At 46.8% G+C, this 24,425-nt stretch overlaps 1 protein-coding gene across 2 annotated transcripts in view; it reads left to right on the top strand.

Moving 5' to 3' along the window:
- Positions 1-24,425, top strand: part of PIBF1 (progesterone immunomodulatory binding factor 1) — an 843,837-nt gene that overhangs the window by 390,148 nt on the left and 429,264 nt on the right. For both annotated transcript variants that reach the window (XM_069205285.1, XM_069205286.1), the window contains exon 11: positions 1,894-2,059. In XM_069205285.1, coding sequence (XP_069061386.1) covers positions 1,894-2,059 — 166 coding nt within the window. The remainder of the gene's footprint in view (positions 1-1,893; positions 2,060-24,425) is intronic.

Below are 24,425 nucleotides of genomic sequence, written 5' to 3'. Positions count from 1 at the left end.
GAGGAGTGGGCTGACTAGCTTCTTGCTAAACCATTCGACTGTAGTGCTGGGGCATCTGCATATAGACAGGCCAGAATTTGTGGTGGCACTCGATATTTGTCAACAAGACTGTACAGGTTCTGTAATGGATCCCTTTCAGAATAGCCAACTCTTGTTTTTAAGAGCTGTAAACAGCTGTTTTTTCTAGAGTGGACAGTATAATGGCATACCATTTTTCTACTTCAGAAGGTTAAGAAGCTGAGCTTGCCCCATTAGAATTCAAATTTGACATGCAGGTTACAAACACACAGCCTCTGCATTGAAGGCTAATTAAGTCTTGCAGGATTTGTGGCAAAGCAGGAAGAGACACCTATCCAAGGGTTAGTGGGATAGCAGGAGCAAGTACTTCAAAGGGATGTTTAGACATGTGCGCTTGAACATGAGAGGAATACTGTGATTGTGGGAGCAAGTAAATACCAGGAATGTATGGGACAGCAGGTATCTGTCAGAGAAGTGCAAAGTGCCAAAAGCAGCAGCCTAGTAATGGGGATGCCTGAGACGCATATACAAAGGAAGTGTGAGATGGAAGCAGCAAATATCTACAAGAGATTTGGGAGTAGAGTGTGGGTACAGACAAGAGATTACCAAGATGGTAGATTTGAAGGCTGACTAAGGATGTGAGAGATGGGAGGAACTGGTGTATATCAAAGATGTGCACTGAATAGGAGAGGATACCTACCAGAGATGTTTGGCTGGCACAGGTATCTGTCGCAGATGTGTAGAGCGATAGAAGCAGGTAACTTCAAGGAGTGTGAGTAATTGCAGAAGTAGAGGGTGCCTATCAAAGATGACATAGCAAGGTCAAATACCAACAGTAATACTAAGATGTCATAAAGCTGAACTGAGGAGACTTAGTTGTTCAGAGCAGGTACTGACCAAAGAATGACAGGTAGGGGCACCTTTGAGGGCTGCGTTTTTGGCACAAGTGGGTGGCTACCAGTTATTTGTGAGATGGATGGTGCAAACACATATTGAGGCTGTGTGGATGTCAATACTTTTAAGGGATGAGTGAAGTGCCAGGATTTTTTAATTCACAGACAGGTGTGTTGGATGATGAAGTGGGTACTTGTAAGAAATGACTGCCATGGCCGGAGGACGTGCTTTTAGTTGTTTTGTGGGACGGTGGGTCTAGGTATCCCAAAGGTTTGCTTGCAGTAGTGTGTATGTACCTAACAAGCATGCAGAAGATCTCTGGAAATAGCATCTGCTAGCATGTTTAGAAAGGTGGAAGGAGCGGATAATTACCAGAGGTGTCTGTTATGTTGGGTGCAGGTAGCTATCAGGGAGTCGTGATGTGATCTGTTCAGTACCTACAATTGATGTGTGAGGTATATGTGAGATAGTGTTAAGGTGGGTACCACCAACCTATCTAGAAACTTGACATAATGGACAAAAAGCACAATAAGATGGCAGAAAAAGAACTGTATTGGTGATTGGATGTGATGATTGGATGTTGACTTAATGTTGTTTTGTAATTCGTTTCTGCGAGTATAATGTGAAATGTAGTGTTTTTATAGTTCAAGATTGTTTTGTTTTGCCACTGATGTTGTTAAGTTGGAAATTTAGAAACATAATTCTTGCCTCTGGCCATGTCATAAACTCATTCAAAGGTGGGTGGGGAAGGACATTAGAGCGCAAAATAGCATTGAGGAACGAGGCTCCTTTTGTCGTTTGAATAGAAAGCAACACTTGCTTTGTATTGGTTGAGTTTTTGAAGAAGCTTCTAGACGATAAATTATTATTAGTTAAGTCGCTAAGATATTACGTCACACTGATTTAATAAAGTGCTTCACTATTTTAGATAGGTCCCGTTGTTGCTTTGCGCTTACTATCCCCCTGGTCATGTCATTACAGGTACAGACAACTTCAACTCACTTCAGAGAGCAAGGTGTCTGAACTTCTCCATCAGTCGAAACTGAAAGCCTTTGAGGCTGAACGTGCCCATATGGTGGAAGAAGAAACTGCCAGGAACCTCATGCAGTGTCAGCTGGAATGTGAGAAGTACCAGAAAAAACTAGAGGTATGCCAAGAGTTTGCCGATCGCAGGCTGTCGGTCTCTAAACCATTTTCATTTATTTTCTACATTTGTGCATATGTATTGGTTCCAAAACACAGTTGTGACAGCCCCACTTTGAAATATCAGCACAGCCTTACATGGAATATAGCGAAGTGGAATTTTCTCATTGTACATTCTCTAATCAAGAGTAAATGTTTTCCAGACAGTATTTTATTAAAAAAGTGCATTTGAAGTGAGTGGTAATAGATTATTAAATTTAAATCTTACCTTCCAATGGGTTCCTTGGCACCCGTCCCATCTCCCCCCGCGGCCTTATTCTTCAAATGCACTCCTCGAGTAAACATGATTTCACATCTGAAATGGGCACCTCGATGATGTAAGAACGTATATTACCAACACATCTGGTCGGGAGGTGAAAATGAGCAGAATTCCTAAATTACAACTATCTCACTGCTCTAGAGTGATTTGATGATCTGTCCAAGTGATTTAAATATTATTTATGTGAACCACTCAGGGGTTTTCATTCTGCATGTAGTATATTACCTTGCACACCCTGTTCATATGAGTAGACATCCATGCAGCAATTTTGGCCTACACTTAGTGATTTTTGTTATTTCTATCATTGTTCTAAAAGTAGTTTGGTTATGACTAGGTTGTGGGACTCGCATAATTGATTCACGTTTAGCAAAAGCAGAGGCAGTGAAATGAAATTTATATTTTGTGAGCAAATTATTTTGACCTTAATGTTTTCTATTTTGGTTTACTGTTTGCATGGCCATTCTTTTCATTACACAGGCCTTTGGTATCTTCGCAACTTTGTGACCTGCTGTCTAGGTAGGGACCACAATTTTAGTTAGGGTAAGTCAAATGCACAGCCTAAATTAACCTGTGCTCACCCTGTGGTAGCTTGGCACAGAGCAGGCTGGCTGAACTTAAAAGGCAATGTGTAAAGCATTTGTGCAACACACATAGAGCCATCACAATGAAACACCACAAAAAGGACTCCACACAGATGTTTTAAAAAACAGAGATTATGAAGACCAAGTCGACAAAAACCCAATGAACATCCTGTTTAAAAAGATGCCAAGAATAAGCACACTTTGTATGGTGGCTCGTTTTAGAGCTTTTACATTATTTTTTAAGAGTAAAGGTGTTCTTCTGCGAGGTGCGCATTGAAGACTGATCAAGACTGTTCGGGATTGGCCCGGGTATGGAATACGGGGGTTTACCTTTCTAATGCAGAGAGCGCCACGCAGGCTCTGGGCCTCCGTTGTCTGGCAATCCACAGCCGCAGCTGTGGCCTATGGGCGAGGTTATCTCGAGGTGGGCTGGCTCGGGGGCAGGAAGCAGGGTTGCAACCAAGCATGGCTCATCAGCTGGGGAACTGCAAGTGTGTTTAGCGCATCTCTGTCACTGGGCAACATGGGTGGTGGGCTGCAGTGAAGCCGCTCTGAAGTCGTGATGAAACGTATGGCAGGCTCCAATGAAGCCACTCCGAAGTCTTGCTGTAATGGGGGCGGGCTGTAATGCAGCCGCTCTGAAGGCTTGCTAAAACAGGCAGCAGGCTGCAGTGAAGCCGCTTTGAAAGTCTTTGATGTCCCAGAGACCTTTCATAGTACTGGGTACAAACCAGCAAGCCCTTGTAGTCGATCTGGGGGTGATTGTTAATTCTTGGGCTGCAGGGCACAGATCAGCAGGCAGCAGGACAGAAGTTCCTTGAAACAGTCAGGCACCACAAAGTGGTGATCCTCCAGCACAGCAGTCTTTACTCCAGCAGAGTTTCCTTGAGTCCCTCCTATTGAGCTTTTTCCTATGATTCTTTCGGATCATAGCCCATTCGACTTGGATATTAGCCTTTTGACAGAAAACTTTTAGCCGATGTAATGCATCAAGATCATATGCGAAGGTGGATTCAACAATTTCTAAAAATTATTAAAGGGACTGCATATGCTGGTATGGGACCCGCTGAAAGCAGGGATCCGAGGAGAGACTTTGAGATATAGCCTGCATCAGCAGAAGCAAAAAATCAAGAAAGTCAGACTCTCTATGACCAGCTTATTGTAATTGAGGAGGAGTTAACTAGAGGGCTACTCAAGGGATCAGATGTTAAGGAAGATCAACAAAAACGAGCCATATGAAAAGCTAAAATTAACCAAAACCTGGGGAAGGAAGTTGCTACAAAATTTCTGTTTAGATCAGAGTGTTATGAATTTGGTGAGAACACAGAGCGGTTGCTAGCTAAACTCATTAGACAGAGGATTATTGAAAGCAATATTCCTGCTATGCGGGATCATCAGGGGCGGTTATATGAATCTCCTTCTGGCACTTAAAGGTCTTTAAAGATTTTTATGAAATGCTCTAAACTGAAGAGCTGGGAGGCATGAGGGAGGGCTATGATACCCTCCTCAATAATTTAGATACAGTATTTTTAAGTCAAGATGATCAAGCGATGTTAGATGCCCCAATTACCTTGGAGGAGATATCAGAGGCAGTTTAATCCCTAGCGAGAGGGAATGCCTCGGGTCCTGATAATATCCCTTTAGAATTCTATGCAGCATTTTTTGGTATACTTAGGCAGGATATGCTGCAGACCTTTCGTCAAGCACAATCAGTGATTATCTCTCCGTCTTGGGAGACTTATAAATCAATTGTCTTTAAAAAGAGAGATATAACAGCAGAGCTTCCAGGATTGTATAGGCCGATCCCTCTAATTAATGGTGATTGGAAGATATATGTCAAAATTCTTGCAAGTAAACTCTGCAGGGTTATTGAGCCCTTAGTTTCGGCTTTATCCCTGACCGCAGTACAGTTGATCATATTAAGAGGGCTATCACATGGTTAAATGTGGCTGCAGTCTATAATTTTTGCATTTCAGGATGCTTAGTAGGCATTTGATAGTCTCATGGGGATATCTATGTGCAGTAATGGAGTGGAAGGGCAGTGGGGAACATTTCATTAAGGGGCTGTATAAGTCGCCAAGACCTACTGTTGGTATAATGGGCCAAAAGTCCGACAGGGTAACTATTTCAAGGGCGACCCCACAGGTGTGCTCTTACTCTCCATTACTTTTCGCCCTCTTTATTGAGCCATTTAGATCTATGCTTGAGAAGAGCTTGTATATCAAACCTGCTGTTAAAAGCCAGGTGAAATATCGAGGCTTGGTCTATGTTGATGATATACCGGTAGTTACGATTGATCATGCGGGCAGCGCTCCCCACAGTTTAAGACCTAGCTAAGGTGTTTGGTTCCGTTTCTGGTTACAAGTTGAACAAACAGGGTAAAACACAGATCATGTGTACCGAGAGGACGGGACTTTGTGATCCCCATGTTATCACTATTTTGGAGGTGTAATATCTTGAAGATGTTGATCCTCCCTAAAGTTCTTTATATTTTCAGGACCATTCTACTGGAAATTAATAAGCTTTGGCTTCTTAGCCTAAAGAATGCATGTTTAAGGTTTATGTGGGGATATAGGAGTCCAAGGCGGGCAGCTAAATATTTGGTTCTTCTGAGATGTCATGGGAGGGAGTCTGTTGCTAATCTACTACTGGGCATGAATGCTTTAGCATATGCATATATTAATTGATGGTGGCTCTACTAGGATTATTGCAGCAGAAAGCCCAACAAATTATGAGATGGCTCTTGGGATCGATGCCTGGTTAAATTCCTGGCGCCAAGTTATTGCAAGAAAACCAGGCTCAAGATTATTAAAGCATCTTTTAAGGTAGGGGTGCAAGTTAAGCGGAAATTATGCATTAAAAAAAAATTTATTTTATTTATGCTTTTAAACACTTTCACACACAGTTAAGGCAAAAAAGGCAATTGCATCCAATCACAATATAATTGACAATTATCAGAGCCAGACAGTCCCAATATTGTCCAGACAGTTCTAACAGGAGCCCTGCACATTACTATTAATATCCATATCCAAGCTCATGCCGTCACAGTTCAAACCCCACTCTCCCCTCAAGTGCCATCACGTACGCCCTCTGGTTTAGCTGTTTCTTTACCAATTAAATATTGTTTGTAGATGTCCCAATACTTTGCTGAGTTATTAGTTGGTGGAAGTAGTTCGCTATAAACGTCCATTTGCGTGTTACAATACACCATATTTCTGTGCCATTCTTCCGCTGTCAGCACCGGACCACGATCCCAATGCATGGCAATTCGACGCTTGCCTAGCAGCAGGCCAATAGCCACCAATTGTCTGATTGGTTTTGGTAAGTCTCTTTCCCAACCCAGAAGCACCAAAATCGACTCACAACTGATTTGCTGTCCATATATCGCCTCCAGCTCCCTGAAAACTGACCCCCAGAATCGCTGCACCCCGGCACAGGCCCAAGACATATGGAGAAAACCCGCGTGGTCTTCACTACACCTGGGACATGTTGCATTAATGCGCAAGCCATATTTGTAAAGTCTAAGGGGAGTATAGTATACTCTGTTTAGATATTTAAAATGGATCAGACGATGTCGACCATTCAAGGAGACTGTGAAAATCAAAGAACAGCAATAATGCCACGGATCATTAGTGAGCTGCACCCCCAAATCCCTCTGCCATTCAATTTGTGCTTTGTTCAATTCATTGAGACGTGTCTTCTGTATGTGCGCATATAAACTTGATACAAGTCTCCGGGGTTGGTCATTCACTAGCACCATGGATAAGGCCAGCATATCTGAAGACTCCCGCATATCCTCCCCCAAGTGAGCTGCCATTGCGTGTCTCACCCTGTAATATTCATATTGGAGCAGTGCAGTCAGCCCAGCAATCCGTTTTTCTATCATTTCCCATGGTCTCATAACACCGCCCTCAAACATATCCCCCATAGTGGTGATATCTAGGGTGCCCATAGCCTGTATTAGACTCTTATCCCGCCACAACTCAAACCAAGCACACCACCCCAAGGGCATATGCGGAGAGTATAGTAGAGCTAATCCCTGCCTATGTAGTAAGCCATGCCAAGCGTGCACCACAGAGTTCACAGATGCTAGCTCGCCACAACGTCTGTATGGAGTATGGAATATCCTACTCTGCAACGGTACCGGGGATGCCAGTTCACACTCTATTTGAAGAAACGGGATGTCACTGTACCCATAGACCCAGGTATGAGCCATCGCAGCATGCACAACTATATAGTAGGTCTCCCGGTCTGGAGCTCCTAGGCCACCCAGCTCATATGGGAGTGTCAGGGTGCACCACTTCACTCAGGGCTGTTTACCCGCCCATACTAATTTGATAAGTAAACCTCTCAAAGCCACAAATTATGTTTTCGGTAATAACCTAGGGATATTCTGAAATGGGAAAAGAAATCGAGGGAGCACTACCATTTTCATAAGAGCAACGTGGCCCATCAACGAGAGTGGGAGTCTAATCCACCTCTCTGTCACTTGCCAGTACCTCAAGAGCGACCGTGAAGTTATCTGTCACCACCACCTTGGGGTCCGTATGGACTCTGATGCCCAGGTATTTGACCGAGCCTGCCTCCCACTACTTGTGATGTCACTGGTGTCAAGAGGAACATAATGGATTTTCCCCAATTCACCTTAAGGCCTGGAAAGGTACCATATCGCGCGATCTCCCACAGGACCAGAGCAACATTGCGCAGCGGGTCTTTAGTATATAGTAATGTGTCTTCCACATAGGTCGAGAGTAGGAGGGTATATTTGGAAAAGCGGAGACCCCGATGACTGTGATATTCCCGTAAGGCACACACTATGGGCTCAGCAACGAGTGCGTAAAGGAGAGGGGACAGCGGGCATCCCTGCCTGGTGCCCCTAGTGATAGGGAATGCGTCAGTAACTATCCCATTGATTCTTAATCTGGCCGATGGTTCCCCGTACAGTGTGGACACCAGACAAAAATGTCTCTCACACGAAACCGCCGTAGAACCGCCTTCATAAAGCACCATTCCACCGAGTCAAACGCCTTTTCAGCGTCTAAGAAAACCGCTACAGACTTAAGCTCTGAGTATATATTCTGTATGATCTTAAACAGTGTTCGGAGATTCATAGTGAGACTGTGGCCCAGTACAAACCCCGATTGCTCCGGCGGCACCATTTTCGGATGCAGCTTGGCTAACCGGTCCACCAAAATGTTAGCATAAATTTTAACATCCACATTTAATAAAGATAGCGGACAATAAGATGAGCACTGCACTGGGGGCTTACCCAGTTTGAGTAGCGTGATCAGTAGTGCCTCGCGCATTGTAGGGGGCATATATCTGTTCACTGCCATCTCTTAATAAACCTCCTTCAGCTGGGGGAACAGTATGTCTTTATAGGCTTTATAAAACCGCACAGTGAGCCCATCTGCCATGCCCCCTATCGCTTTGTTCATTTCTTCTGGTGTCAGGGGTGCACTTAGGGACTCTGTCTACGTCTACTAATCTGGGCAGCTCAATATGTACTAGGTAATCCCGCAATCCCTCCGAATCCGGAGCGACCCTTGAAGTGTAAAGAGATTCTTAGTAGTCACGGAATCTGCTGGCTATTAACTCTGGATCACAAATTGCGCTACCATTGTCTGCCTGCACCGCTATAATCATGTTTCTTTCTTGGTTGGGATGAATCAGGTTCGCCAGCGCCGATCCCAGTCTCTCCCCCTCTCCATGTGCTCGACCCGTGGCATATTTCCCCAGATGTTGAACCTCAGTAAGGGCCGTGTCCTGAAACTCAGTCAATTTAGCACGTATGCGACCCGGAGTCCGGCCCTCAGTACCATGCACCTGTTCCTGCTCTAATTGCGCCAGCTTCTGATCCAGCATGCATAGACGCCCCCTGAGCGACCGCAGAACTCCAGCATGTTTGGAAACTGTGACCCATCTGATACACACCTTAAATGTCTCCCATACCGTACCCACACTAGCCACAAACCCTTATTGATTTGAAAGAAGTCTTTGATCGTCGTGGCAAGCTCTTTTCGGAAGACTGAGTCTAATAGCGAATAGGGAGGGAACCTCCACAAGAAAGGGGGGGGGGTCACCTGCATACCTACAGTCACAGTCAATGGGACTGGGGAGTGATCGGAATATGTCCTCGGCCATGGAACCTCTGGGTGTGAGCTCCCCAAGAGACTTCTGGCAACCAGCCACAGATCTATGCACGTGTGTAAATTGTGTGCAGCCGAGTAGTGTGTGTACCCTCCCGCCCGGATGCCTATTTCGCCATATATCCACCAATCCCAGTTCAGATGCCACCTCCGTCACTGCTCTAGCTGCAGCAGCCGGTCTACGGTCGCCTCCGCCCGATCTATCAAGCCTAGGATCCAACTTACAGTTGAGGTCTCCCCCGCATATCTGTGGCAACCCCCCCCCCCGCCCCTCCAACCCCAATAGCCCGCTTTAGCAGCCAAGTCGTAATACCATGGAGGATTGTCAAAATTTGGGCCATATATTCCCATATTCCCACAAGCAAGAATGGAGCAGCACTCCTACCACACTGTGCCTCTATATATATACCTCCTGGATCTGCCACAACCTCCCTGAGGCCCACCCCTGAGGACCGCAAAGCCCAGATCAGTACATCCCGTGCATGAGCATGAGTAGTGAAACCTGCTGCTACAAATTGCCCCTGTAAACTTCTAGGGGTGAGCATGGGGCGCTAAGTGCGTCTCTTGCAAAATAGCAAGATCCACTTTGTGTCTGTGTAAGTAGGCAACCACCTTCTGAACTTTTCGGGCATCATTTAAGCCTCTTACATTTTACGTGACCAGTCTGAGACGGCCTGGGCTCCCTACGTGGTCTAGGTGCAAATAATTATGTGTCATTGATTACATAGCAAACACAATAGCATGTCAGACCCATCCTGCCCATAAGTCTGCAGTCGTTTGATTGGATACATTCAGCACAATACCTACAGTGAAAGTACAAAATACCCTTCAACTCCCACCCGCCCTCCCACAGCAGGCACTACCCCAACACGCCTAGCTGACATCCAACTCTCAACTACCCCCCCTCCCTTACTTAAGTAAACTACCCCGTTCCCTTCAATAAGTGTGGTACACGCTTAGGAGGATTCTACCCAGCCGCTTCGTACTGCACCTATGTGTCAGCCATCTACAGTTATGACAAACAAACTAGCAAGCATTAGAATGAAGCATATTCCAAAAAAAATGATAAGCAAGGATCAAGAAAGCTCCTCCATTATCGCCACAAAATGCAAAAGCACCAATGGTGCCGACGGCAACCAGCAGAGCATAAGTTCCACAACTGCCCACCTGTATTCAGCAAATCATGTAAAACACAACAGCATAGTTCACTACACTATGACGCTATAGATGCCCCCCCAAAAGACACATCAGAAATGGACAATTCAATCACCAGCTGCCTGCGAGTCGATGTCTTCACCACCACAATCCCCACTGCCTGCCGTTCTACGCTCAACAAATTGAGCAGGTTTTTTATGGTCAGAAAAAAAACAACGGTTTCTCGTCCACCTCCACACGCAGTTTGGCTGGGTAAAGCATGCGGTATTCCAGATGTAGGTCTCTAAGTTGTTTTTTTTACCAGCAATAAACTGTTGTCTCGCCTCCTGCACTTGCAGTGTGAAGTCCGGATAGAGCGAGATCTTCATGCCCTCATATTGCAGTGTCTTTAGTTCCCTAGCTTGGTGCAGAGCTGCGTCCCGGTCCCTGTAGTTTAGCAGTCTCTCTATGATAGGGTGTGGAGGGGCACCCGGAGGCGGACGGGTCGCAAAGGAGCAATGGGCCCTTTCAACCACTAACAGATCAGAGAAGGTGGTTCGTCTCATCAGCTGGACAAGCAAGCGTTCAATGAAACTTTCCATGTTGTCTATCACTGTGGACTCCGTGTTACCTACTATCCATAAGTTGTTACTCCTGGACCTGGCCTCCAAGTCGTCCACTTTGGCCTGTAAGTAGCTCACACTTTTGCTCAGTTTAGTCTGCCCAGTAGTCAATTCCATCTGACCATCCTCTACCTCGGATACACGCCTTTCCGACTGGTCCAGCCTCTCCGCATGTTTGTCCAAGTGTTCAGTCATTCTGTCCATGCAGTAGGAGAGGGAGTCTATCTTTCCATCAATTTGAGTCAAGCAGTGCTGCATCACCACCAGGATTTGTCTCAAGCCTTGCTCCAAACAGATGTGCTGCATCACCAGCTGCCCAAGGAGTGCGTCCAATGTTACTGCCCCTCAGTCTGTAGGGCAGTGTAGGAAAGTACCATCTTGCCTGGATTGTTACCCCCATATTTCACTGTATATATGTTGTTTTAGTTGTATGTGTCACTGGGACCCTGCCAGCCAGGGCCCCAGTGCTCATAAGTGTGCCCTGTATGTGTTCCCTGTGTGATGACTAACTGTCTCACTGAGGCTCTGCTAACCAGAACCTCAGTGGTTATACTCTCTCTTTGCTTTCCAAATTGTCACTAACAGGCTAGTGACCAATTTCACCAATTCACATTGGCATACTGGAACACCCTTATAATTCCATAGTATATGGTACTGAGGTACCCAGGGTATTGGGGTTCCAGGAGATCCCTATGGGCTGCAGCATTTCTTTTTCCACCCATGGGGAGCTCTGACAATTCTTACACAGGCCTGCCACTGCAGCCTGAGTGAAATAACGTCCACGTTATTTCACAGCCATTTACCACTGCACTTAAGTAACTTATAAGTCACCTATATGTCTAACCTTTACCTGGTAAAGGTTGGGTGCTAAGTTACTTAGTGTGTGGGCACCCTGGCACTAGCCAAGGTGCCCCCACATTGTTTAGGGCAAATTCCCCGAACTTTGTGAGTGCGGGGACACCATTACACGCGTGCACTGTACATAGGCCACTACCTATGTACAGCGTCACAATGGTAACTCCGAACATGGCCATGTAACATGTCTAAGATCATGGAATTGTCACCCCGATGCCATTCTGGCATTGGGGAGACAATTCCACGATCCCCCGAGTCTCTAGCACAGACCCGGGTACTGCCAAACTACCTTTCCCAGGGTTTCACTGCAGCTGCTTCTGCTGCCAACCCCTCAGACAGGTTTCTGCCCTCCTGGGGTCCAGCCAGGCTTGGCCCAGGAAGGCAGAACAAAGGACTTCCTGAGAGAGAGGGTGTTACACCCTCTCCCTTTGGAAAAAGGTGTCAGGGCTGGGGAGGAGTAGCCTCCCCCAGCCTCTGGAAATGCTTTGATGGGCACAGATGGTGCCCATCTCTGCATAAGCCAGTCTACACCGGTTCAGGGATCCCCCAGCCCTGCTCTGGCGCGAAACTGGACAAAGGAAAGGGGAGTGACCACTCCCCTGACCTGCACCTCCCAGGGGAGGTGCCCAGAGCTCCTCCAGTGTGCTCCAGACCTCTGCCATCTTGGAACCAGAGGTGCTGCTGGCACACTGGACTGCTCTGAGTGGCCAGTGCCAGCAGGTGACGTCAGAGGCTCCTTCTGATAGGCTCTTACCTGTGTTGCTAGCCTATCCTCCTTCCTAAGTAGCCAAACCTCCTTTTCTGGCTATTTAGGGTCTCTGCTTTGGGGAATTCTTTAGATAACGAATGCAAGAGCTCATCAGAGTTCCTCTGCATCTCTCTCTTCACCTTCTGCCAAGGAATCGACCGCTGACTGCTCTGGATGCCTGCAAAACCGCAACAAAGTAGCAAAGATGACTACTGCAACCTTGTATCGCTGATCCAGCCGCCTTCTCGTCTGCTTTCCTGGTGGTGCATGCTGTGGGGGTAGTCTGCCTCCTCTCTGCACTAGAAGCTCCGAAGAAATCTCCCTTGGGTCGACAGAATCTTCCCCCTGCAACCGCAGGCACCAAAAGACTGCATCACCGGTCCTCTGGGTCCCCTCTCAGCACGACGAGCGTGGTCCCTGGAACTCAGCAACCCTGTCCAAGTGACTCCCACAGTCCAGTGACTCTTCAGTCCAAGTTTGGTGGAGGTAAGTCCTTGCCTCACCACGCTAGACTGCATTGCTGGGTACCGCGTGATTTGCAGCTGCTCCGGCTCCTGTGCACTCTTGCAGGATTTCCTTTGTGCACAGCCAAGCCTGGGTCCCCGGCACTCTAACCTGCAGTGCACGACCTCCTGAGTTGTCCTCCGGCGTCGTGGGACCTTCTTTTGTGACTTCGGGTGAGCTCCGGTTCACTCTTCTTCGTAGTGCCTGTTCCGGCACTTCTGCGGGTGCTGCTTGCTTCTGAGTGGGCTCCTTGTCTTGCTGGGCGCCTCCTCTGTCTCCTCACGCAATTGGCAACATCCTGGTCCCTCCTGGGCCACAGCAGCATCCAAAAACCCTAACCGCGACCCTTGCAGCTAGCAAGGCTTGTTTGCGGTCTTTCTGCGTGGGAACACCTCTGCAAGCTTCTTCACGACGTGGGACATCCATCCTCCAAAGGGGAAGTTCCTAGTCCTCTTCGTTCTTGCAGAAACCACAGCTTCTACCATCTGTTGCCAGCTTCTTTGCACCCACAGCTGGCATTTCCTGGGCACCTGCCCACTCCCGACTTGAGTGTGACTCTTGGACTTGGTCCCCTTGTTCCACAGGTACTCTCGTCTGTAAATCCATCGTTGTTGCATTGCTGGTGTTGATCTTCCTTGCAGAATTCCCCTATCACGACTTCTGTGCTCTCTGGGGAACTTAAGTGCACTTTGCACCCACTTTTCAGGGTCTTGTGGTGGGCTATTTTTCTAACCCTCACTGTTTTCTTACAGTCCCAGCGACCCTCTACAAGCTCACATAGGTTTGGGGTCCATTCGTGGTTCGCATTCCACTTCTAGAGTATATGGTTTGTGTTGCCCCTATACCTATGTGCTCTCATTGCAATCTATTGTGACTGTACATTGCTTGCATTGCTTTCTATTGCTATTACTGCATATTTTTGGTATTGTGTACATATATCTTGTGTATATTTGCTATCCTCATACTGAGGGTACTCACTGAGATACTTTTGGCATATTGTCATAAAAATAAAGTACCTTTATTTTTAGTATATCTGTGTATTGTGTTTTCTTATGATATTGTGCATCTGACACTAGTGGTATAGTGGGAGCTTTGCATGTCTCCTAGTTCAGCCTAAGCTACTCTTCTAAGCTACCCTTTTCTATCAGCCAAAGCTGCTAGACACCTCTTCTACACTAATAAGGGATACCTGGACCTAGTGCAGAGTGTAAGTACCCCTTGGTACCCACTACAAACCAGGCTAGCCTCCTACATTGGTTGTGCAGCGGTGGGATAAGTACTTGCAACTCCTTACCACTTTGTCATTTTGTACTTTTCATAAGAGAAAAATATACAAAACAAGTTCAGTGTATGTACACCTAACCAAACAAAAAGTTTTGCTTTTCTCCTCTTACTCTATTGCTAAGTGCTGAAAAGTACCTGTAAAACTTTCAAAAAGTTCTAAAAAGTTGAAAGTTTTTTTTCCTGTTCCTTAAAAAGTCCTGAAACTTTTTCTTTCTTTTTCTGTCCCTTAAACTCTTTTCTATCATGTCTGGTACAGGTCAAACTCTGGATCTGGCCAGAACAGCTTATGACCACTTTAACTGGAAAGGTGTAAGGAGTCTCTGCATTGATAGAGGTTTAGGGGTAGGGAAGAATCCCTCTAGAGAATTGTTAGTTAATATGCTCATAGAAGATGATAAGGCCTTAGCTGGCACATCAGGTGACAGATTAGCTGATGGTTCACACTCTGATTCTGGGGTAGTCCCAGCAAAAGTGTTAGATGAGAATCTTCCCAACTTGCCCCTTAGCAGGCCACCTACGAGGGCTGGTACTAATGTGAGCTCTCATCACAGTACGGATGTCACTCCTTTAGGCCAGGTTGTTAGAGTGCCATCTGTTAGGGACAGGTCTCCCTCTGTTCATTCACACCATTCTTCTGTGTCTAGGCATGCCCAACCCACCCACCCTGATGACAGAGTGTTAGAAAGGGAACTCAATAGATTGACAGTGGAAGAGTCCAGGCTGAAGCTTAAAAAGCAACAGCTGGATCTAGACAGGGAAGCATTTGACTTAGAAAAAGAAAGACAGAGGTTGGGGTTTGGACCCCATGGTGGCAGCAGCAGTATTACAGATAGTAATCCTGTAAAAGAGCATGATTCTAGGAATCTGCACAAGATAGTTCCCCTTTACAAGGAGGGGGATGACATTAATAAGTGGTTTGCTGCACTTGAGAGGGCCTGTGTTGTACAGGGGGTTCCTCAAAGGCAGTGGGCTGCTATCCTATGGCTATCTTTCAGTGGAAAGGGTAGGGATAGGCTCCTTACTGTGAAGAAAAGTGATGCCAATAATTTTACACTTCTAAAGAATGCACTCCTAGATGGTTATGGCTTAACCACTGAACAGTACAGGGTCAAGTTCAGAGAAACCAAAAAGGAGTCTTCACAAGACTGGGTAGACTTTGTTGACCATTCAGTGAAGGCCTTGGAGGGGTGGTTACATGGCAGTAAAGTTTCTGACTATGAAAGCCTGTATAACTTAATCCTGAGAGAGCATATTCTTAATAACTGTGTGTCTGATGTGTTGCACCAATATCTAGTGGAATCAGATCTGACCTCTCCCCAAGAATTGGGAAAGAAGGCAGACAAATGGGTCAGAACAAGAGTGAACAGAAAAGTTCATACAGGGGGAGACAAGGATGGCAAGTCTTCAGACAAGGGTGGGGACAAATCTAAAAATGAGTCTTCATCAGGCCCACAAAAACACTCTGGTGGGGGTGGTGGGTTCAAATCCTCTTCTAATCAAGTAAAGAAACCATGGTGCTATTTATGTAAAGTAAAAGGCCATTGGACAACTGATGCCAGTTGTCCAAAGAAAAGCACCAAGCCTCCCACCGCTACTACCCCAACTGCTACACCTAGTGCCCCTAGTAATAGCAGTGGTGGTGGGAGCAAACCTACTAATAGCCAATCCAAGGGAGTAGCTGGGCTCACTTTTGGTAATTTAGTTGGGGTTGGTCTTGTTAGGGAGACCACAGAGGCTGTGTTAGTCTCTGAAGTGCCATTGATTTGGCCACCTTGGTTGCTTGTCCCCTTAATATGGATAAGTACAAGAAACTTCCCCTAATAAATGGTGTTGAGGTTCAGGCCTACACGGACACAGGTGCCAGTGTTACCTTGGTAATAGAGAAACTGGTCCACCCTGAACAACACCTACTTGGTCACCAGTACCAAGTGACTGATGCTCATAACAACACTCTTAGCCACCCCATGGCTGTTGTGAATCTCAACTGGGGAGGGGGGGGTTACTGGTCCAAAGAAAGTTGTGGTTGCCTCAGATTTACCTGTAGACTATCTACTAGGGAATGATTTAGAGACATCAGCTTGGGCAGAAGTGGAGTTGGAGGCTCATGCAGCAATGCTGGGCATTCCTGGACATATTTTTGCTTTGACCAGGGCTCAGGCCAAAAAGCAAAAAGGACAGGGTGACTTGGATCCTGGAACAATGGACCAAGTGCTCCCTAAAGCTAGGGTTAGTAAAGGTAAATCCCTACCTACTATCCCTACCTCTACAGTAGATTCAACTTCTGAGGAAGAAGAATTTCCCCCCTGTGCAGAACCTTCCCCAGAGGAGCTGGAAGCAGACACTGCTGAGCTTTTGGGTGGAGGGGGGGGCCTGCCAGGGAGGAGCTGAGTGTGGCACAGCAGACCTGTCCCACAATAGAGGGTCTAAGACAGCAAGCTGTCAAACAGCAAACTGGGGATGTCAGTGATTCTCACAGAGTTTACTGGGAGGACAACCTCTTGTATACTGAAGCAAGGGATCCAAAACCTGGAGCAGCCAGGAGATTGGTGATTCCCCTGACATACAGAGAGTTCCTCCTAACTCTAGCCCACGACATTCCCTTGGCTGGACATTTGGGGCAAATGAAAACATGGGACAGGCTTGTTCCCTTGTTTCATTGGCCTAGAATGTCAGAGGACACAAAGGAATTTTGTAAGTCCTGTGAAACCTGTCAAGCCAGTGGCAAAACAGGTGGCACACCAAAGGCTCCCCTTATTCCACTACCTGTGGTTCCCTTTGAAAGGGTAGGGGTTGACATAGTTGGTCCCCTTGACCCTCCTACTGCTTCAGGCAATAGGTTTATTTTGGTGGTAGTGGACCATGCCACCAGATATCCTGAAGCAATTCCTCTAAGGACCACTACAGCTCCTGCAGTGGCAAAGGCCCTCCTGGGAATCTTTTCCAGGGTGGGCTTCCCTAAAGAGGTGGTATCAGACAGGGGAAGCAACTTTATGTCTGCTTACTTAAAGGCCATGTGGAAGGAATGTGGTGTAACATACAAATTCACCACACCCTATCATCCACAAACAAATGGACTGGTTGAGAGGTTTAATAAAACTCTCAAAGGAATGATAATGGGACTCCCTGAAAAACTCCGGATGAGATGGGATGTCCTGTTACCTTGCCTCTTTTTTGCTTACAGGGAGGTACCCCAAAAAGGAGTGGGCTTCAGCCCCTTTGAACTCCTATTTCGACACCCTGTAAGAGGTCCTCTAACACTTGTGAAGGAGGGTTGGGAACAACCTTTAAAAGCTCCTAAACAAGACATAGTGGACTATGTACTTGGCCTAAGATCCAGAATGGCTGAGTACATGAAAAAGGCCAGTAAAAACCTTCAGGCCAGCAAAGAGCTGCAAAAGCAATGGCATGACCAGAAGGCTGTTCTGATTCAGTACCAACCAGGGCAGAAAGTGTGGGTCTTGGAGCCTGTGGCCCCAAGAGCACCCCAAGACAAATGGAGTGGACCCCACCTTATTGTTGAAAAAAAGGGAAAAGTTACCTACTTAGTTGACTTAGGCACTGCCAGGAGTCCCCTTAGGGTGCTCCATGTCAATCGCCTGAAACCCTACTATGACAGGGCTGATCTCACCCTGCTCATGGCAACAGATGAAGGACAGGAAGAAGAGAGTGACCCTCTCCCTGATCTCTTCTCTTCCACAGAACAAGATGCTCTAGTGGAAGGTGTAGTTTTGGCAGATTGTCTTACTGCTGAGCAGAAAGACCACTGCATAAATCGCCTGGGTCAGTTTTCTGAACTCTTTTCTACTGTGCCAGGCACCACTTCTTGGTGTAAGCACACTATAGATACTGGAGACAGCTTGCCTGTCAAAAGTAAGATCTATAGGCAGCCTGACCATGTCAGGGACTGCATAAAACAAGAGATTCAGAAACTGCTTGAACTGGGAGTGGTTGAGCACTCTGAAAGTCCATGGGCCCCTCCTGTGGTACTTGTACCAAAACCTCATTCCAAAGATGGGAAAAGGGAAATTAGATTTTGTGTGGATTACAGAGGTCTCAACCAAGTAATTAAAACTGATGCTCACCCTATACCCAGGGCAGATGAGCTCATAGATACACTGGCATCTGCCAAGTATCTAAGCACCTTTGATTTGACTGCAGGGTATTGGCAGATCAAGTTATCAGAGGATGCTAAAGCAAAAACTGCATTTTCAACCATTGGAGGGCACTACCAATTCACAGTAATGCCTCTTGGTTTGAAAAATGCACCTGCCACTTTTCAAAGGTTGGTGAATACAGTCCTGCATGGGTTGGAGGCTTTTAGTGCATCATATCTAGATGATATAGCTGTCTTTAGCTCCACCTGGGATGATCACGTGGTCCACCTATGGAAAGTTTTGGAGGCCCTGCAAAAGGCAGGCCTCACTATCAAGGCTTCAAAGTGCCAGATAGGGCAGGGGTAAGTGGTTTATCTGGGACACCTTGTAGGTGGAGAACAGATTACACCACTTCAGGGGAAAATCCAAACTAATATATATTGGGTTCCTCCTACAACTCAGACCCAGGTGAGAGCCTTCTTGGGCCTCACTGGGTATTACAGAAGGTTCATAAAGAACTATGGCTCCATAGCAGCCCCTCTTAATGACCTCACATCTAAGAAAATGCCTAAAAAGGTATTGTGGACAGCTAACTGTCAAAAAGCTTTTGAGGAGCTGAAACAGGCCATGTGCTCTGCACCTGTCCTAAAAAGCCCATGTTACTCCAAAAAATTCATTGTCCAAACTGATGCATCTGAATTAGGGGTAGGGGCAGTCTTATCACAACTCAATTCTGAGGGCCAGGATCAACCTGTTGCCTTTATCAGCAGAAGGTTGACCCCTAGAGAAAAGCGTTGGTCTGCCATAGAGAGGGAGGCCTTTGCTATGGTCTGGGCACTGAAGAAGTTGAGGCCATACCTGTTTGGCACTCACTTCATTGTTCAGACAGACCACAAACCTCTACTTTGGCTAAAACAAATGAAAGGTGAAAACCCTAAATTGTTGAGGTGGTCCATATCTCTACAGGGAATGGACTATACAGTGGAACATAGACCTGGGAGTACCCACTCCAATGCAGATGGACTCTCCAGATATTTCCACTTAGACAATGAAGACTCATCAGGTCATGGCTAGTCTTATTGTCCTTCGTTTGGGGGGGTTGTGTAGGAAAGTACCATCTTGCCTGGCATGTTACCCCCATATTTCACTGTACATATGTTGTTTTAGTTGTATGTGTCACTGGGACCCTGCCAGCCAGGGCCCCAGTGCTCATAAGTGTGCCCTGTATGTGTTCCCTGTGTGATGACTAACTGTCTCACTGAGGCTCTGCTAACCAGAACCTCAGTGGTTATGCTCTCTCTTTGCTTTCCAAATTGTCACTAACAGGCTAGTGACCAATTTCACCAATTCACATTGGCATACTGGAACACCCTTATAATTCCCTAGTATATGGTACTGAGGTACCCAGGGTATTGGGGTTCCAGGAGATCCCTATGGGCTGCAGCATTTCTTTTGCCACCCATGGGGAGCTCTGACAATTCTTACACAGGCCTGCCACTGCAGCCTGAGTGAAATAACGTCCACGTTATTTCACAGCCATTTACCACTGCACTTAAGTAACTTATAAGTCACCTATATGTCTAACCTTTACCTGGTAAAGATTGGGTGCTAATTTACTTAGTGTGTGGGCACCCTGGCACTAGCCAAGGTGCCCCCACATTGTTCAGGGCAAATTCCCCGGACTTTGTGAGTGCGGGGACACCATTACACACGTGCACTGTACATAGGTCACTACCTATGTACAGCGTCACAATGGTAACTCCGAACATGGCCATGTAACATGTCTAAGATCAAGGAATTGTCACCCCAATGCCATAGCCTATCCTCCTTCCTAAGTAGCCAAACCTCCTTTTCTGGCTATTTAGGGTCTCTGCTTTGGGGAATTGTTTAGATAACGAATACAAGAGCTCATCAGAGTTCCTCTGCATCTCTCTCTTCACCTTCTGCCAAGGAATCGACCGCTGACTGCTCTGGACGCCTGCAAAACCGCAACAAAGTAGCAAAGACGACTACTGCAACCTTGTATCGCTGATCCAGCCGCCTTCTCGTCTGCTTTCCTGGTGGTGCATGCTGTGGGGGTAGTCTGCCTCCTCTCTGCACTAGAATCTCTGAAGAAATCTCCCGTGGGTCGACGGAATCTTCCCCCTGCAACCGCAGGCACCAAAAGACTGCATCACCGGTCCTCTGGGTCCCCTCTCAGCACGACGAGCGTGGTCCCTGGAACTCAGCAACCCTGTCCAGTGACTCTTCAGTCCAAGTTTGGTGGAGGTAAGTCCTTGCCTCACCACGCTAGACTGCATTGCTGGGTACCGCGTGATTTGCAGCTGCTCCAGGTCCTGTGCACTCTTGCAGGATTTCCTTTGTGCACAGCCAAGCCTGGGTCCCCGGCACTCTAACCTGCAGTGCACGACCTCCTGAGTTGTCCTCCGGCGTCGTGGGACCTTCTTTTGTGACTTCGGGTGAGCTCCGGTTCACTCTTCTTCGTAGTGCCTGTTCCGGCACTTCTGCGGGTGCTGCTTGCTTCTGAGTGGGCTCCTTGTCTTGCTGGGCGCCCCCTCTGTCTCCTCACGCAATTGGCGACATCCTTGTCCCTCCTGGGCCACAGCAGCATCCAAAAACCCTAACCGCTACCCTTGCAGCTAGCAAGGCTTGTTTGCGGTCTTTCTGCGTGGGAACACCTCTGCAAGCTTCTTCACGACGTGGGACATCCATCCTCCAAAGGGGAAGTTCCTAGTCCTCTTCGTTCTTGCAGAAACCACAGCTTCTACCATCCGTTGGCAGCTTCTTTGCACCCACAGCTGGCATTTCCTGGGCACCTGCCCACTCCCGACTTGAGTGTGACTCTTGGACTTGGTCCCCTTGTTCCACAGGTACTCTCATCCGTAAATCCATTGTTGTTCGATTGCTGGTGTTGGTCTTCCTTGCAGAATTCCCCTATCACGACTTCTGTGCTCTCTGGGGAACTTAAGTGCACTTTGCACCCACTTTTCAGGGTCTTGGGTGGGCTATTTTTCTAACCCTCACTGTTTTCTTACAGTCCCAGCGACCCTCTACAAGCTCACATAGGTTTGGGGTCCATTCGTGGTTCGCATTCCACTTCTAGAGTATATGGTTTGTGTTGCCCCTATACCTATGTGCTCTCATTGCAATCTATTGTGACTGTACATTGCTTGCATTGCTTTCTATTGCTATTACTGCATATTTTTGGTATTGTGTACATATATCTTGTGTATATTTGCTATCCTCATACTTAGGGTACTCACTGAGATACTTTTGGCATATTGTCATAAAAATAAAGTACCTTTAGTTTTAGTATATCTGTGTATTGTGTTTTCTTATGATATTGTGCATATGACACTAGTGGTATAGTGGGAGCTTTGCATGTCTCCTAGTTCAGCCTAAGCTGCTCTGCTAAGCTACCCTTTTCTATCAGCCAAAGCTGCTAGACACCTCTTCTACACTAATAAGGGATACCTGGACCTAGTGCAGAGTGTAAGTACCCTTTGGTACCCACTACAAACCAGGCCAGCCTCCTACAGGCAGTCATAATGTGGCCCCAGAACAGCCAGCCCCGGAAGGCAGATTTCAAAGGGGTGCTGGGGGAGCCAGGCAGAGCATGCAGCAGCCGCCCTCCGGGACGCCGCCGCTGCCACCTCAGGGTACACCACGATCTGGTGTCCGACCCCGGCCGACGCCCAGGCCGTGATAGCTGCCGGTCCCCTCTGCGGCTCCTTCGCGCCTCCGTGGGATGCCGTCACACCTCCACTAGCGCCCAGATTAGGAGCCGCCCAGATTGGTCATGCTCCCGGGCACACTGGAGTCCATGTCCCCTTAGGCCCCAGTCCAGTTTACGTCTGACGCGGGCAATCCCCACAGCTGCCACCTCGCTCTCCACCACGGGGACAGCCGCGCCGACAACCGCAGTGTTTAATCAAGTTTCTTACCTTGTTTGTAATAGAGGATCATATATTAAGTGGCTGACGGAGCGCTCTCACAGCGCGGCCATCTTGTGGCCAGGCAAGCTCCGCCCCAAAATTATTAATTTCTAAAATTAATTTATACATCTCTGGCTGTCCCGACTATGTTCCCACCAGTGTTCCATGATGCAGTCATGTTTAAGTGGGCTAATAAGGGTCTCTTGGTTTTGGGTAACTTGTACTGCAATGGACAACTTCGGTCTTACTGTGATTTGCAGGCAGTCGATGGGCTGTCAACCTGTGACTTTTTTAAATATCTTCAATTACAAGACTTCCTGTATAAGTCTATTAGTGATATTAATGCTTTACTGAAAATTCCCCTAGTTGAGACAGTCATTTGTAAAGAAAAGATTGGATCGCTTTATGAGTTATTAATACAGGCTTCTGCTGATGATATAGAACTTCAGAATAGGAAATGGGAGACCAAGCTGGGTGGGGAGGGCCAATGGATTCAAGAATCCCTTGATTTGTGTAAAAGGTCATTGTTTACGGCTAATCTCAAAAGTCAACATTTTAAAACTACATTTAATTTGTACCAGGCCCGGTTAAAGTGGCTAAGTGGTGGGGAAGATCTTGCTGTAAGGTCTATTGTTGTGGCAGTGTGGATGCTGAGATAATTCATATGTTTTTTACATGTCCAAAATTAACACAGTTTCTGCAGGAAATGGAGAGATTTTGGGGCTTAGTATTGCATATGGATTTTTGTTTTATCCCTTCACTGTTGGTTTTGGGGTGCCTGAGAGTTCAAATGATGGTGAAGCACTTAGGCAGGAATCATATTTTTCATTCATAGTCTCGGCTGTCGCCCGATTGTTTATAACATCAGAGTGGCTGAGCCCCTATCCCTCCACATTTTCCATGTGGAGATAAAGGCTGTTAGAAACGTAGCATATGGAAACTGCCTTGTACAAGTTAAAAAAGCTGACAAAAACGGTGCAGAGGGGCTGGGATCTTGGCCCGCTAACTAGCTGGGTGTAGGCAGCTGTAGAGTAGCAAGTTTATATGTGAACTGCCTATGGATCTATACTATTGGTATTTTTTGTGTGGTACCTATCGGCCTTTGGTGTTCTTTATTAACCTCAGCACTGTAGTCAGTGATACAGCACTTTATTTACAATTCATGATTTGAGTGGGTTGGAGGCCCAGTACTTGTACTAGAAAGCATCTTTGATGAGAAGGATGACTTCAGAATGTTTCTGTGAAGTGCACAGGTCCTCCCACTCAAGACTATCAGTGAGTGGTAATTAGCCCTTCTGTGTGCACTCTGGTCACTACCTTTTGAAGTGTAAGTGTGTGCCTTACCAAACCTCCTCCCCAGGTAGACCCATCAGTATGTAGATTAATGCAGATGGAGTGGAGTATCCTGTGTTGTGGGTGTCTGGAGGTAATGCACAAGTGTAGCTGTCACCTAGCCCCTGTCAGACATGTATTGGAGACAGACTGCATGCACACAGAGCAGTGGGAGCAGAGAAATGCCCACTTTCTAATAACAATAAAGATGATTTAGCATTACTGTTAGACTTGGCCCTTTCTGCAGGGTCATCCCCAATCTTTTTGCCTCCTTCCTCCTATTTTTTCTGACCTGTTTTTGATGGCTTTATGACTCTGGGCACTTTACCACTGCTAACCTGTGCTCTCTGTATAAATTGTATTGGTGATTGGTTTATCCATGATTGGCATATTTGATTTACTAGTAAGTCCCTCGTAAAGTGCACTAGAGGTGCCCAGGACCTGTAAATCAAATGCCACTAGTGGGCCTGCAGCACTGGTTGTGCCACCCACGAGTAGCCCTGTAAACATGGCTCAGACCTACCACTGCAGTGTCTGTGTGTGCAGTTTTAAACTGTCAATTTGACCTGGCAAGTGTTTGCGCTTGCCAGAAGGTAGGCCCTAGGTAGGCCCATGTGCAGGGTGCAGTGTATGTTTAAGGTAGAATATATACTTATGTGTTTTATATGTTGTAACAGTAAAATACTACTAATTCGGTTTTCACTGGCCTGCAAGGCCTACCTCCCATATAGGTTAACATGAGGTCTGCCTTTAAATGTTATTAAAGTGCTGGTTCCCTTTGGGAGCAGATAGAAATATGGAGTTTAGGGTCT

Source organism: Pleurodeles waltl, chromosome 8 (genome assembly GCF_031143425.1).
Source record: "Pleurodeles waltl isolate 20211129_DDA chromosome 8, aPleWal1.hap1.20221129, whole genome shotgun sequence".
NCBI lineage: Eukaryota > Metazoa > Chordata > Amphibia > Caudata > Salamandridae > Pleurodeles > Pleurodeles waltl.
This window is presented reverse-complemented; position numbering and strand designations above follow the sequence as displayed.